This window comes from Alnus glutinosa, chromosome 8, assembly GCF_958979055.1.
Source record: "Alnus glutinosa chromosome 8, dhAlnGlut1.1, whole genome shotgun sequence".
Lineage (NCBI taxonomy): Eukaryota > Viridiplantae > Streptophyta > Magnoliopsida > Fagales > Betulaceae > Alnus > Alnus glutinosa.
In genome coordinates this window covers 6829399-6845024 of record NC_084893.1, presented here as the reverse complement: position 1 = coordinate 6845024, position 15626 = coordinate 6829399, and the positions used below count along the sequence as shown (strand labels likewise).

General features: G+C 36.6%; 3 protein-coding genes across 7 annotated transcripts; 2 read left to right on the top strand and 1 right to left on the bottom strand.

The window, feature by feature from the left end:
* Positions 1-201: 201 nt before the first annotated feature.
* LOC133875279 (quinolinate synthase, chloroplastic) lies at positions 202-7266 on the top strand. The gene is made up of 7 exons (XM_062313358.1): positions 202-1253; positions 3689-3973; positions 4496-4714; positions 4850-5029; positions 5797-6285; positions 6650-6811; positions 6908-7266. Exons 1-7 carry the CDS (start codon positions 474-476, stop codon positions 6986-6988), a joined length of 2196 nt encoding a protein of 731 aa, XP_062169342.1. The 5' UTR covers positions 202-473; the 3' UTR covers positions 6989-7266.
* A 2361-nt stretch (positions 7267-9627) lies between these two features.
* On the top strand, positions 9628-12470 carry LOC133874532 (manganese-dependent ADP-ribose/CDP-alcohol diphosphatase). 5 transcript variants are annotated; one of them, XM_062312375.1, is made up of 3 exons: positions 9628-9886; positions 10979-11115; positions 11233-12470. In XM_062312375.1, the coding sequence occupies exon 3, from the start codon at positions 11251-11253 to the stop codon at positions 12220-12222; it is 972 nt and encodes a 323-aa protein (XP_062168359.1). In that variant the 5' UTR covers positions 9628-9886; positions 10979-11115; positions 11233-11250; the 3' UTR covers positions 12223-12470. The 5 variants fall into 5 exon arrangements, with proteins under 5 accessions (XP_062168359.1, XP_062168357.1, XP_062168362.1 ...); XM_062312373.1 differs by having other exon boundaries at positions 9629-9886; positions 10979-11120; XM_062312378.1 differs by having other exon boundaries at positions 9629-9912; positions 10979-11120.
* A 1144-nt stretch (positions 12471-13614) lies between these two features.
* LOC133875487 (high-affinity nitrate transporter 3.1-like) lies at positions 13615-14933 on the bottom strand. Its single transcript, XM_062313635.1, has 2 exons — positions 14520-14933; positions 13615-14273 (listed from the first exon to the last, which is right to left on the bottom strand). The coding sequence occupies exons 1-2, from the start codon at positions 14650-14652 to the stop codon at positions 13789-13791; spliced, it is 618 nt and encodes a 205-aa protein (XP_062169619.1). The 5' UTR covers positions 14653-14933; the 3' UTR covers positions 13615-13788.
* Between the last annotated feature and the right edge of the window lie 693 nt (positions 14934-15626).

Here is a 15626-nt window from a genome sequence, read left to right as displayed (position 1 = left end):
TTTTATTTAAATTTTTGTTGACGTGATTAAAACTAAGTTCAATTTCCGTGTGAAAAATAAAAAGTGCATGGCCAGTATGCTTTTGCACTAAAAAGACAAAAAAAATAAAAATAAAATAAAAAAATAAATGGCGAGTGGTGCTCTTAAATGGAAAAGCAAAGTTGGACCAATGGCCATGAATGCAATCCACGATTCCACATCCCCCTTGGCCCTGAATCCGATCCTTTTCATTTTCAAGACGTCTCTCTTCTTCGCGCGTAGTTTCCTCCTGAGTCCTGCCCGCCTCTTCGGTCTTCTCCTCAGTTTTTTCCTCCTTTTTCTTTTAAAGGCTCTGCTTTTCTCTCCTCTCTTCCTCCATTCACTCCACACATCTCTGTTAGGCCCATACACCCTCTCTCTCTCCCCGACATAAACACAAACACAAACACAAACACAAACACAAACACGTAAAAGGGACAGACGAACGCAGAGCAATGGACTCCTCTGCAACCATGGCCATGAGATCCTCTTCTTCTTCCTTCTTCTCTACAAGCCCAAACCCTAACGCTAATTACAAATCTCTCCCTTTCAATTTACGCCTCCATTTCCACAGACCCCAATCTTCCTTGTTGTTCTACAAGTCCCTCAAATGCATTCAGTCTCCACCACCGGACTCGAACCCTGTGAAACCCAATCAACCACGAAACCCTAGCTCCCCGTTCGCCTGCTCCGCCGTTACCTTCTCTCCCTCGCAGACCTCCCACCTCGTCTCCTCGAAGCTCCGTTCCCTCGTCTCTGAGTTCCAGTCCCTCTCCGAGCCCATCGACCGCGTCAAGCGCTTGCTCCACTACGCGACAATCCTCCCTCCGATGGACGACGCGGCCCGGGTCGACTCCAACCGGGTCATGGGCTGCACGGCCCGGGTCTGGCTCCAGGCCCGATTGGACCAGAACGGGAAGGTACGGTTCGTCGCCGATAGTGATTCTGAGATCACAAAGGGGTTCTGCTCGTGCCTGGTTTGGGTTCTCGACGGTGCGGCCCCGGAGGAGGTGATGAAGGTGACGACCGAGGATTTGGCGGATTTGAATGTGGGAGTGCCCGGGAGAGAGAGGTCCAGAGTTAACACGTGGCACAATGTGCTGGTCACCATGCAGAAGAGGACCAGAGCGTTGGTGGCGGAGCGCGACGGAAAGGTTCCGCCTTTCGAGCCGTTCCCGTCGCTGGTGGTGACGGCGGACGGGGTAGAACCCAAGGGGAGCTATGCTGAGGCTCAGGTTTGTGGTAATTCGTGTCTGGTTTTATTTGCTTGCGGGTTTTTTGTGTGAAATGTGAATTATGTGATCGTAGAAAGTTGAATTTTGGTTGTGTTGTTCGGAATTATTTGTGGGTTATTGATAGACAATTGACTGATGACCGATGTTAGTTTCAAAAGGAATAGTATTGCTTTTTTTTTTTAATAGGATTGGGTTGTGATGGAAGTCAAGTGAAAAAAACGGGGCTTTTGCGACTAGAGTTTGCTAATAGCGTCCTTGATCTGCATAATTTCAGTTAGTTCATACTCATATATGCAGGGGCGGAGCTAAGAAATTTTGTTTTGGGGGGGTGGGGGGGGGGGAGGGGGGGTGGTCCGGATTTATGTATATATATTTCATTTATGTGTGTGCGTGTGCATTTATACAAAAATCAAATTAGCAAAAAAAAAAAAAAAAAAAAATCCTAAAATCAAAGAAACTATTCAAAAGCTTAATTTAACGGCATCACAAATACATAATAATATTAACTAATGGCTAAATAAATTAAGCACAATTAATAGGGTCTAAGAAAAATTGGTAAATTTTAGGGAATTAACATTATCTTGAGAGATTTCTTGAAAACAAACCAAACACAATCAGGTGTTAGTTGAATGCTACAAATAATAAAAACAAAAAATGAAATAGGAGAAGAAAAGGATAGAACACAATAAAAAAGAATTTATCTAATTTTATTTTATTTTCTAAAAGAAAAAATCAAGGTGTTGCATTTTAATTAGTACTTCGGTTGAAAAAGGTCTGCCTAGTTTTCTCCTTGCCAAATAAATTTTTGCACTACTACACTAATAAATTTCATCACACTAATTAACTTCAATATTATTATATAAATACTAAGTTTTTAAGTTTTAGTGTTACATACTAGTTTATAGAGAGTTCTATCATCTACGATTATATAGACCAACTTTCTACATAGTTCTTTTTGTTTTTTTTTTTTCTCAACTTGACTAGTTGACTGGAAGCTGGCCCTTTTTTGTTCGTTAGTTACTAGTTTCTTTATGAGTCTATGAAGAAGATAAAATGGTTCTAGTAGAGTAGTAATCTAGTTCCTTCCGATCTTCACGAATCTGGCCCTCACCTCACACCTCATGACTTCAACTTTTTACCTTCACACCCACTACCAGTCAAGTTTCAAGTCTTTCTCAGTTACTCTGACTCTCTTAGCCTCTCAATCTTTCTCTGCCCCTCTCACGAATCAGATCCTCTACGGCTCTGCCACATTTTCAAGTTTCAAGTTTCAAGCCTTCACACCATTTCATCTTGCCGGGGCCCTTATAAGGCCATAATATATATAGAAAAAAAATTTATAAGGCTTTCTAAAATCCTTGGGGTTGCCATGGACCCCCCAAGGTATGCTGTGGCTCCGCCCCGGCATATATGGTCTGTAGGTTATCTGGGACATCTTTTATATGCATAAAATCTATATTAGGTCAACAATTCTTACCTATTAAAAATATATATTACGTCAACAATTCTTAAAACCTGGGTAACATTTGGTGATGCTGGATCATAGTTTATTTTTATAATGAAACCTTTTTCTTTTGTTCTCTTTATTTCAATCATTTCCTGACAAAGTGATCAAAGTTGCCCCAGCATTTGGGTATCTGTTCATTCTATGGCCAGTTTTTTAATTACATAATCCCATTTCTTCGACCGCAATTATCTGGTTTTGTGTCCCCATGCACAATGCTGTTGAAGTTATTTTGTTTTATTTTATTGGCTATCAAGCTGAAGTATTTGTCTCAACTCAAATTAGAATGCAAAGATGCTTATCTGTCTGAAATGATGGGAACAGAGGACATTCTAGTTATCGCCTGCTATTTTGTGAGGATCTGATGTTCTCAGCTCAAATCTAAACCAAGACTTCTTAAAGAAGCTTGTAGTGTCACCATTTAGAAGTTCCAATGTCATGCCTAGCTGAGTTCCGTATTTGGTGATGCTAGACTCTTCCTTGGGATTTTAAGTAAGTGGAAAAAAAAAAATTAAAAAATTCATGTCATATGTGTCATCTGGGACTAGGAAATTAAAAAAAAAATCGTAATTTATATAATGAAGTATGTAACTTGCTTTTACTTATATATATAAAAGAAAGAATGTCTTACCTGATAAGGTTACCCCTTTATATGCATTGATGCACAAAATATCTCTCTCCTACCCCCCCCAATTTTTTTTTAGCTGATGGTCGTGGGAGACTGCTTATAGTCACGTCCACTTGCATGGCATAATGGTACCTTTCTTGTGATGAAGGAAGATCTTCATTTGAGCTTTATAATGCTGTGCTTGCCCTAAGAGGCAAAAGTAGAATCTTAATTGCTGATAGATATTTGTTTACTTACTTTGTGTTATATCTCATGATTCCTGGCAGTATTAAAGTTCTAAGTTCCTTTGTAGTTTAATTGCAGGCAAGATATTTGTTCCCTGATGAGTTTAGGGTTAAGGAACTTGTCAACATGCTAAAGGAGAAGAAAATTGGTGTTGTTGCACATTTTTACATGGATCCTGAAGTCCAAGGCATCTTGACTGCTGCTCAGAAACATTGGCCGCACATTCATATTTCTGATTCATTGGTAATGGCAGATGCGGCTGTCAAGATGGCAAAAGCTGGATGCCAATTCATTACAGTTTTGGGTGTAGATTTTATGTCAGAAAATGTGCGTGCAATCCTTGATCAGGCTGGCTTTGGAGATGTAAGTCTTTTTCCTCATTTCTTTTTATTTTGCAGTTTGTTATTTTTAGATAGGAAGTATGTAAGCAAAATATTTAATTGTTATGCATCTGGTTCCAATGATCGATCAGCATCATACTTATTAACTAGAATTTGGGATCAGACTCTAGGCTGTGCATGAGTTTGAGAGGTTTTGAGGCGTACTTGTGCATGGACAAGCCCAGGATTTTGACTATCAAAATGAGGGTGCTAATCATGCTATATGAATTGATGGCTTAATAGTGCTTAATTCATAAGCGATTTTGCTAATCTTTTTTATAGAACATTCTTCTTCTATACCTAGTCTGCTGCAAATCAAGGGCTCAAATATCTCTATATTTGATGATGAGCAGTTCTAATGGCAGAATGCTTGTTCCTTTTATGTCGTTACCTGTCAACTTTTGTGCCAGGATTAAATGAAGCATGTTTTAAACATAATAGATTTAGCTGTATTCTTGAAGAAGCAATTCATGATAATTTTTCGCTTTGTGGTATTTATGTGCAGGTTGGTGTATACAGGATGTCAAATGAACGCATTGGTTGTTCCTTGGCAGATGCAGCAGCTACCACTTCATATATGAATTATCTTGAGGCAGCCTCTAGGTCTCCGCCTGGTTTGCATGTCATCTACATTAATACTTCACTAGAGACAAAAGCATATGCTCATGAGCTTGTGCCAACAATTACCTGTACTTCTTCAAATGTTGTGCAAACCATTCTGCAGGTTGGTAGTAATACGAGTGTGTATTCATCCACCTCCCTGCATTTCTAATGCTTATACTAATGCATCAAGCGTCTCAAGGTTTCAACCCTTGTAGGAATCTAGTTCCTTTAATGCAAGTCACTTATATTTCTGCAGGCTTTCAATCAAGTGCCAGATTTAAATGTTTGGTATGGGCCTGATTCCTATATGGGTGCAAATATTAAAGAGTTGTTCCAGCAGATGAGCAAGATGACTGATGAAGAAATAGCTGAAATACATCCAGGACACTGTAGAGACTCTATTGCATCGTTATTACCTCGCCTGCACCATTATGAGGTAAATTTGTTTTTTGGGGAGTCAAGGTGGAATCGAGTTTATTTGCATTTATGGCATTATAACTTAGACATAGTAATACTTTGTATATTAACTGGGTGCTGACACTATTCCTCTGATGCATCCATGAAACCTGGATTTGCCTTTGTTTGGTTTCTTTTTTTATTCTTCTTCTTCGTCATAATCCCAAGGCTTTTGTATCTATTTTTTTAATACAGTATTTTTAACTTCCTAGTAATGCAAATTTATCCAATTCATGGCATGGTAACTATATAATGTTTGTTTGTTTGCCATTTCACTGTATAGAGATAGTACAATATAGGGGACGTAATATAATTGATGCATATAGAAAAAATGATTGGCCATCACATGAATATTTGTTAACAAAGGAATTTGTTCCCAGTTGATGATCTGCTTTGCTTTCTGGTGATTGAGCTTTAGTACATGGTAGTCTCTCTTGACCAACTTCACCTACATGAAGGAAAGCATACTGTGAATAAAAATAAATCTATAATTGCTAATAGCTAATAAGTACTATTGCCGGGCTCATAGTTTCAGAGCATAGGACTATTTCCAGTGATGTTACTCAATAATTGGTAAAACGTTGCTTCTAATTTGCCATCTCTGCTACTCTTTCATTGGCTAACATTTGTAAACATAGCTAGCAAAACAACAGTATATCATTATTCTTTGTTTAATCTTGCCTTTACAGATATGGACCCTAGGACTGCTTTTTTATTTTATATGCTGATTATATGTTCTCATATCAGGAAGGAACGTGCATTGTACATCACCTATTTGGACATGAAGTTGTAGAGAAGATAAATGAAATGTACTGTGATGCATTCCTTACTGCTCATTTTGAGGTCCCTGGAGAAATGTTTTCTTTGGCAATGGAAGCAAAGAGAAGAGGAATGGGCATTGTTGGTTCCACCCAAAGCATACTAGATTTTATAAAACAGAGGGTTCAGGAGGCTTTAGATAGAAATGTCAATGACCACCTCCAATTTGTATTAGGAACAGAAACCGGAATGGTGACTTCAATTGTTGCAGCAGTTCGCAATTTGTTAGGTTCTGGATCGCCCTCTGCAAAAATCAAGGTTGAAATAGTGTTTCCAGTTTCATCAGACTCAATGACAAGTACATCATCAAAATCGTCGGTTAAAATGGGTGACATTATCCTACCTGTTATACCTGGAGTGGCTAGTGGAGAGGGATGTTCTATCAATGGAGGCTGTGCATCCTGTCCATACATGAAGGTGAGCATGTAGTGCTTTTAACTGCATAGATTTCATTGTTTCTTTCTATTATCAGATTAGACTATCTGCTGCATGTCTCAATGTGCATGCAAGCATGTATATTGTTTGCCATTGCATTTTGGGCGGGCTGTACACCTCAAACTAGGCTATGCGGTTTACAATGATATACATTTTCTCAGAAAGACTAGGAATACGGGCAAAATGTTCTGTGCCTAAAACACAGTAACGCTTGGGGAAGGGCTTCAGGGTTTCTAGAATAAATGAGATTCAGAAGCCCACCCTTCAGCTCTTTCGTCTAATTATTTTCAAAGTGATGCTTGAAGTTTGGGCTTCTTCTCATCTTGTTTTAACTGTCATTTGCCAGATGAATTCTCTAAGCTCACTTCTAAAAGTTTGCCACCAACTACCCGACGAGAAAAATATTCTGACGGCATACGAAGCAGAGAGATTTAAATTCCAAACCCCTAATGGAAATTCAGTTGCAGATGTTGGGTGTGAACCGATCTTGCACATGAGACACTTCCAGGTACGTTATCATGAAATGAAGTCTTGTATCTTTATCATTATGTACAACGTACGTTCTGGGTTTTAGATTCACCTTCTTTGCATATTTTTTTTCTAGGCTACGAAGCAATTGCCGGAGACGCTTGTCCATCAGATCCATCATCCATATGGCAACGGGAAGTCAATGCCATTAAGTTGAGGAAAGCTGGCTTTCACAAGAACAAGAACAATAGCTAGTGCTTCCTTTTCACAGATGAGCCGTGAATGCAAGTTGGTTATAAATCTGCCCTTCCAGCGAAGTTTTCTTTGCCAGAATTTTGTTGTAAAAGATCTTAAATTGATCAAATTTATTTGTTCACAACATAGCTTAGTGTTTAGATTTTTATAGGAAGAATGAAATTGCAATTTTAATCTTTCCTATTCCAACTGTACAGCTGCCACAGTACGGTAACATGATTTATCTGCTCACTTCATTCTCCGCGTTCTTTCAGACCCACCATTTCAATTATGTTTTTACAGTTGTTTCAGATCAATCCATATAAATCTAAGTCTATATATGTGTGTAATCAATTTCAATTTAGGAGAGAGAGAGAGAGAGAGAGAGAGGGGTTATGCAATATAAAGGTGTGGATGTATTTTAGAATAAGAATCTCCTTTACTTGGCTATTTGAATAGCACGTCAATTCGAGGTGCAGGGCTCACTTATTTGGAATGGGTAGGAAATTCTGATCCTATTATCTTGAGGAAGCATCAAATAATCAATAAAGTTGACAGCAAGAGGGCCGGTTCTATGAAGGAGTGAACTGGCCTGTTGGACTACTAACATGGTAACAACGGATGGAATTGATTTAGGTGTTGTAAAACAATTATAATATTTAGGAAAAAATATTTATATTATCTCAAATTACTACTTAATTGTTAATGTTCTTTCTAAACTACTAATTATGTTAGTGTCTCACCTCAAACTACAAAAACATATCAATATTCTCTGTAAGATTAACAAAAAGATAAAAATGACAATGCATTTTTTCAATAAGACAAAAATGTCTATATAAATTAAAAAAAAAAAAAAAAAAAAAATTTGTATAATTTTTTGTTATTTTATATTTTTTTTAAATAATTTTTTAAAAAATAATAATTTTAAGAAGAGTATTTTTGTTATTAGGCGGACATTTTTCGATAGTTTATTTCTAAGTGTTCGTTGAAAAAGGGAAAAAACGACGCATGTGTTGTAATTCTTTTATAATTTCTTTTTTCAGCACCTAAGCTAAATTTTGATGCTCCTTATAGTCCTTGGGCTTGTTGCGTGCTGATTGGATCCCCAACAGAGGCCGTCATGGCCCCACGTCTCATCCTAGCATATCGTGCCGGCGAGTTCTTAGAATTGCGGCCTTCTTTGGTAAAATACCGTGTAAAACAAAATAATAGGTCTTTCATTTTGAAGTTAGTAAAAATAGTAAAAATTGATAAATGTGATATAAAGTAAATTTTTTTTTTTTTTTTTTTTTTTAATAGAAAAGTAAAAGTTTTTATATTGTAGTAGTTTTTTTTTATTTGAATAGTAATAAAAAATTATTGATATGATATAAATAGTAAAAAAAAGTCAAAATATTTTGATATTGATTGTTATTAAGAATTGAGAAATATACAACTAAAGTAAAATTTTTTTTTTTGTTGTTTGCCAAATAAGGCCGCAATCCAAAATAAAAGGAAAAATATATTTTACCCCTTAAAAAAAAAAAAACAGAAAAGGTTTTACCACTTTTTTTTATATTCTTTTTAATGTTTAAAAATTGACAATATACGGTATATACCTCAACCAAGTTTCTAAAATTTTTCAATAATTTTCAATGTAACCACTTCCGTAATTATTTGACTTCTCAAACTGGGTGTTCGTAAAACCCCCAATATTTTGTTTTTTTTTTTTTTTTTTTTTTTAAAAAAAATAGAGTTATTTTGAAAATTTAATGCGTACAGGTTACGCAATTTTGAAAAGTTTACATGAAAAAACACGTGTGGCGCACGTGAGTTATTTTTTGCCAAAAAAAGAAAAAAGAAAATAGTTAACAGATGTGTTGCATTGAGAATTTCCAAAACTTCGTTAGGATATATAGTCAATTTTTAAACATTTGAATTAAAAGTGAAAAAGGGGTAAAAAAAATGTAGGAATAATTGCACTATTGGTCCCTGTGGTATATGTGGTATACCATAATTATTTTTCACTCCCTATGGTTTAAAAAGTTCATGGGAGGTTCTCGTGATATGCAATAATTGCAAATCGATCCCTGTGTCAAATTCTATTAACTTTTTTAACAGATTTCGTCAAATGCCACGTCAGCGACACGTGTCGCCAATAAGATGGCGACACGTGTCTACCGTAATAAAAATATATAAATTTATTAAAAAATAAATAAAAATACTTATTTTTTTAAAATAAAAAATAAAAAAAATTCAAAAAAAAAAAACAAAACAAAAAAGACCGAAGGAGCCGGCCACCCCCTGCAGCCACTGGGGGTGGCCGGCCCCTTCAGTTTTTTTTTTTTGAATTTTTTTGAATTTTTTTTTAAAAAATAAGTATTTTTATTTTTTTAAAAAAATTTATATTTTTTTTATTACGGTGGACATATGTCGTCATCTTATTGACGACACGTGTCGCTGACGTGGCATTTGACGGAATCTGTTAAAAAATTTAACAGAATTTGACGCCGGGGATCGATTTGCAATTATTGCATATCACGAGGACCTCCCATGAACTTTTTAAACTATAAGGAATGAAAAATAATTATAGTATACCACAGGGACCAACGGTGCAATTATCCAAAAAAATGTATGGCAATTGAGTAATTGTGATTGGAAACAAAGAGTATTTGGGTAACTATGCCGACCGTAACCAACTACCTCACGCAGCTACCCCAACCAAAACGATGCCGACGGAATCCAGTTCGTACTTTTATCGGTACCGAAACGCAGTCTTGTGTATTCCGTGTTTCTCGAGGACTCTGAATTTTGATACGAAGAAAAACCCAAAACTACCTCTCTCTCTCTTCTCTCCAACAAACGCAGAAGACAGATCGGCGTTTCAGATCGTAGACGAACCGTACGTGCCTACAACTCTCTCTTCTGGTCAAACTTTTCTTTGCTACTTTTTCTCATCTGGGTCGTAGTTGCATTGTTTGGTTTCTGTCACCAATTTTGTTTTGTTATCTGCAAAGAGTGTGGGCTTTGTTTAGAACAAATTGTTGATGACCCATATGCATTTATGCTTATAAATTTATAATGATAGCTTGCTTGGATTTTACGGTTGGGAATTTATCTGTTGCTATGTTGGATAAAAGCTTAATTTGTTTGCTTATTTAAACCCAAAGAAAAAAGAAAGAATGTAATCGCTGGTTGTGGTTAGTCTTTGGCGGCGTGTGGTTTATGGGTGAGCAGAGTTGAACGCCGATTGGTTTCTTTGCCGATGAACAGTGGAAATATTGGGTTTGGCTGTGGGCACAATTGAAACAGAAAAAAGAACAAAAAAAAAAAAAGAAGAACTAATTCTCTTTGGTAAATCAGACTGGAATGGGATGGAAGAGTGGATTTGAAATTGGGTTACTTCAAGGGATGTGCTTAGAATAGTTAAAAGACTGAGGGATCCTAGTTAGAAACGGTCCTAAACACAGGGATGTATGGTATAATTTACCTTTATATAATCTGGGTTAGTAAGCAAGTTAATTTTTGTCTCTTTCCAATATAAACTTTGTGTTATGAAAGCAGATCATAAAAATGTAGTAAACTTTTTGTTATCATTTCTTAGCTTGATATGCGTTAAGTGTCCAGTTTCCTGCCATTTTATAAGCTTTTCGGATTAATTGGATATTCTTTCTTTTTTGAATTTTTTATATGTTTATTAGGTTTCTCATAGTTTCCAAGCTGGGTTTATAAGCGTGCTAATTATCAATCTTTCAAACCTCCCATTCATCTCTAATGTAATGTGTAAGCCATTCCCATCTCATTTAGTGTAAAGAATGAGGTAGCTTAGGTGAATCGCAGTTGCCTCTCATTTAATCCTGATTTTTTTTTCTTAATAGCCTAGCATATTATGCCAAAAAAAAGGCTGCCTTTTTCATTGATAAATAACATAATTAGCTCAATTCTAAACGTAGTTTTAGCAGAATCTGATTCTTCTTTTTCCCTTCTTCTATAGGTATGACCAGTGATTCTTTTTGAAGTGGCCAAGAATACCTCAAGCGCAAAATCTAGTTCTCTTATAACAATCCCTTCAACTTGGAACTCATTTGAATCACAACTAGCAGTTCATACTTTCTTTTTCTTTTCCTTCGGGTGAGGTTAGTGTGGAGGTGGTTCAATAATAACCAAAGCCTTCCTGAATGCTACATTGATCCTTACTTTTACACTAGATACATTTGCTAATAGCAATTCATTCACTTTGTTTGATAGGTTTCAAGTGCTAGCTCCATGGGTTCTGCAAACGGATTAGCAAGTGTACAAGAGAAGCAACCTCTCTTTTCTTTTGGGGTTATCTCTGACGTTCAGTATGCTGATATTCCTGATGGTCGCTCATTTATTGGGGTTCCTCGATATTATCGGCATAGTATTCTTGTTTTGCAGAGGGCAGTCCAGAACTGGAACCACCATCAGAAGCTTAAATTCACGATAAATTTTGGCGACATTGTTGATGGGTTTTGCCCCAAGGACCAATCTCTAGATTCCGTGAAGAAAGTTATTAATGAATTCAACAAATTCAATGGCCCTGTCTATCACATGATTGGTAATCACTGCCTCTACAATCTTCCGCGCAGCAAATTACTTCCCTTACTGAAGATTCCAAGTGTTGATGATAATGCCTATTTTGAGTTTTCACCAACTCCAGAATACAGATTCGTTGTACTGGATGGCTATGATATCAGTGCCATTGGCTGGCCTCAAGATCATCCAAAAACGTTAGAAGCGTTAAATTTTCTCCGTGAAAAGAACCCAAATTCTGAAAAGAACAGTCCGGCAGGACTAGTGGGCATGGAGAGAAGGTTCCTAATGTTCAATGGAGGAGTTGGGAAAGAACAATTGGAATGGTTAGATGGTGTGCTTCAGGAAGCATCGAAGCTAAATCAGAAAGTAGTGATTTGTTGCCATATTCCTCTAGATCCCGGTGCATCGTCAAAAGAAGCACTTCTTTGGAATTACAATGAAGTAATGGATGTGATACACAGATATGATTGTGTAAAGGTTTGCATAGCTGGACATGATCACAAAGGTGGGCACTCAATTGACTCCCATGGAGTGCACCACAGAGTCCTTGAAGCTGCCCTAGAATGCCCTCCAGGCACAGATGCATTTGGGTATGTGAATGTTTATGATGACAGGTTATCACTTGTTGGTACTGATAGAATGCAAAGCACTGACATTTGTTTCAACCCTCAAGCAGACTGATGAGAAAATAACAGCATTAAAGAACCCTGTTAGTCATTTGTTAATAATGATGTGTAGAGTATATTACCTCCAGAGAACCATATATGTAGATGCATTTAAAGGGTTCAAGATTTCACTGCATTCCCAGTCAGCAAGTACTTGGTGCTCCAGTTCTTTCTTCTGCTGTAGCATCTGCTTTCTGCTAGATTTACTTCAATTGTAAGATCCTTTGTACTCGTATGTGATACTAGTGTTCTTATCTCGATCAATCCTACCTGTGGAACACCAGCCATGAATATTGCTTTCAGCAATGCTAAAATAAATTTCATGCTCACAAAACCATGTTCTATTTTATTTTATATTTTTGGTCGTGCGGAAAGAGCCATGTGATGCAAGACGTGCTATAATAACATTGAATATCAGTAGACTCTGGCAAGTTGGTGAACACATTGTAGCTTAAGCAAAGGTAAGAAGTAACTTTTCTTTAGTTTCAATTTGTTTATTCTTAGAATACCATAAACGAACGTGCCATAATATGCCCCTTGAGTACTTTTTCCTCAAATCCGATTGAGCCATAATCTGACTTAGACATAGTTCCGTTACAATATTAGTGGAATTCAAGGCATCTAATATTAATCAGGTTTGGAGATTCTCATTGCTGGAGTCGAACCCTCGCCTTAATACTTGTCCAATCACTTGAAGATCACCTTGAGCCTTAAGGTCATTGAACCACTATCACTGATGGTGAGATATATCCTATTTATAATTAATACACTCCTGGCATGGTAGTGAAAGTCACTATTGGATTTCAAATGGAACACCATTCAATGGATTCAATAGTAATTTTCACTATCACGTAAGAAAGTATACACTTGAAAGTACACGTAGTATTTTTTTTTTTCTTTAGGCAGTTTACATACCATTTTAAGATTTTAAGTTTTGTGTTAAATACTGCATAGCAGACGATTGCTATCCATCTTTGAATTTAGAAAACAATAGAAATCGACCTTTTTATCAGTCTTTTGTCAATCACTTTCAGAGGAGAAATTGTACATTTGAGTTTTATCAACGAATTAATATAAGAAGCCATTCTCCTCTTCGTATCTCTCACACTATTCGTTATGTCAGAGAGAATGATGGAATACTATTATACGTACAGCCACTAACGGAAATCTTACAGTAACATGTCGATTTGACAAAGATGACTGAACATTCAGTATTTGCCTACCAATGATGTCATAACATCCACCACCACGATACCATCAATTTTTCAGCATTTGTGATTTTGTGATCATATGCTGACATGTATCATTAAGTTATGTAAGAGTTATTATAGGTTTATTAATTTTTCATCCAAATAAGCAAGACAGAACATGTTGTAGCCACCATGTTGGCCAAACATGTCCATATGAGTAGAAAAGCAAAGCCTTTTTCTTTCACATTTTTGACACTAAGCAAATAATGTTTGAAACTACGCAATTATTACAAACCACCACCCATAGTTTCATCATTTTTAAGGAAAACCCAAATACTACACCGTAGAAAGTAGAAACTAATGCTGTTTGTTTAATTTCTCTTTCAATTCTATTAAGACCGTTTTGCCCTTCTCTTCTCAGCGACAAAGAATCCAGCCAAGGACAGAACCGAGAAACCGCTGAAGCAAATCGCGGCAATATCGAGTGACATGTGGCGTCCAGTGATTGACTGGATCTCGAACAAGTTGGTGGTCTTGTGGGCGTTAGTTGTTTGCCCATAAGCCACCACAACGTCTTCAGAGTTGTAAGCATAGGCGCGTACGAAGTACGTGGCTGAGGGCACGTCACGCTCCACGGTCAACTCGAAGCTCTGGACCGTTTTGTTCGACGCATCGTACGGTTTAGCGACGATCTGGAACTGGCAGGTCTTGTCCTTGGCCATATTGTCCACCGTCTTCCTCCAAGCGCGGTCAACCTGGCTGATGGGCGCGTAGCACAGCTTCACTTTTATGGTCTTGTAGGCAGAGTCAGTCCCAGCTGCTAGGGTTTGGTTCACACCCCATGTTACAGTAATTTTATCTTCACCAGCTACCAGAACTGCAAATTTTTTCAATAAAATTCAATTCTACATCATCTACAGGGATACAGTTTTTTTTTTCATGAATGAAAGCGGCAAAATTTAGGAAACCCAGATGGAAAATTTGCAGGCTCTGTTTGGTTGAATAATCTTCTGGGAAAATCTTCATGTAGGTATCAGAGTTTTCAGCCAAAAATTAGCTAATAAGCACCAGATCGGTGTTATTCTTGAAATTAGAAGTGAAGAACAAGAAGAAAAATTTGTACCTTGTCCTTGATTGGGTGAAGCGGTGACCACGAGGGTTCTTGGCAGAGAAGAGAAGAGAACAATTCCATAACAAGTTCCTGCCAAGCAAAAGAAGAGAAGAAGTGAAGCTAAGAGAAACCCACGTTCTGCCATTTACACTTGGCTCTGAATTCTCTCCTACAATCAATCTGCAAAACCAAAGAATCTGAAGTACTTTGATGGTACTTTCGATACCCTTTTATACTAATAGAACAGCAGCAATCTTTAGTGTTTTTTTTCCTTTCTGAAATAAGCAGGAAAAATTCAAAGGCCCAAAGAATTTGATGGCTAGAATTGGCAGAAGAAAATGACCCCTGAGCATGTCCAAGGGCCAGGGTTCAGAAAGGGTTTTTTTGACATATAACTAGAGAAGGATTTGAGATGGATGCGTGTGTTGTTCATTTTCTGCATTGACTTTGTTTTATTTATTTGTTTTCAAAGGCGTGGAAATTTTTTTATGGATTAAATTAAAAGATCGATATGCATGATATCCCTAGTTTCATTCCTTGTTGCCTCTGTTCATATGGGTGTAAGCGATTTGAGAGCTAACCGTGAGCTTATTTAAAATGGGCTCGATTACATTCGACTCTATTTAAATTGATTATTAAATTAGTCGTTCGTAAATATAAAATTAAGTTCGATTATTAAACAATACAAATTAATATAAACTCAACTCGTGTGTGTCTATATATATATATATATATATATCATTTGATTGCGTCATTCAAGATTTAAGATTATACAAATTATTATATCCTATGTATAATCATATGAGATAAGTATTATCAGTAAATAGTTAGAAATCATGATAATTATAACTTATAATGATCATACTTATTATAGGTAATCTCATAAGTCATATGAATATAATTCATAATTTATAAAATATTATATATACACACACACAAAAATTAAACACGAGTATAAATTATAGCTATATAATGCCATATAAGTATAAAAATTTATATTAATACAATGATTAAGCTTCTAGATACTTAGATACAATTGAAAATATAACTACACCCCAAACAACACCTAAAATGAAGGTTAAATAAGTGCATGCCAATATAATGCAGAATTTGATTGCA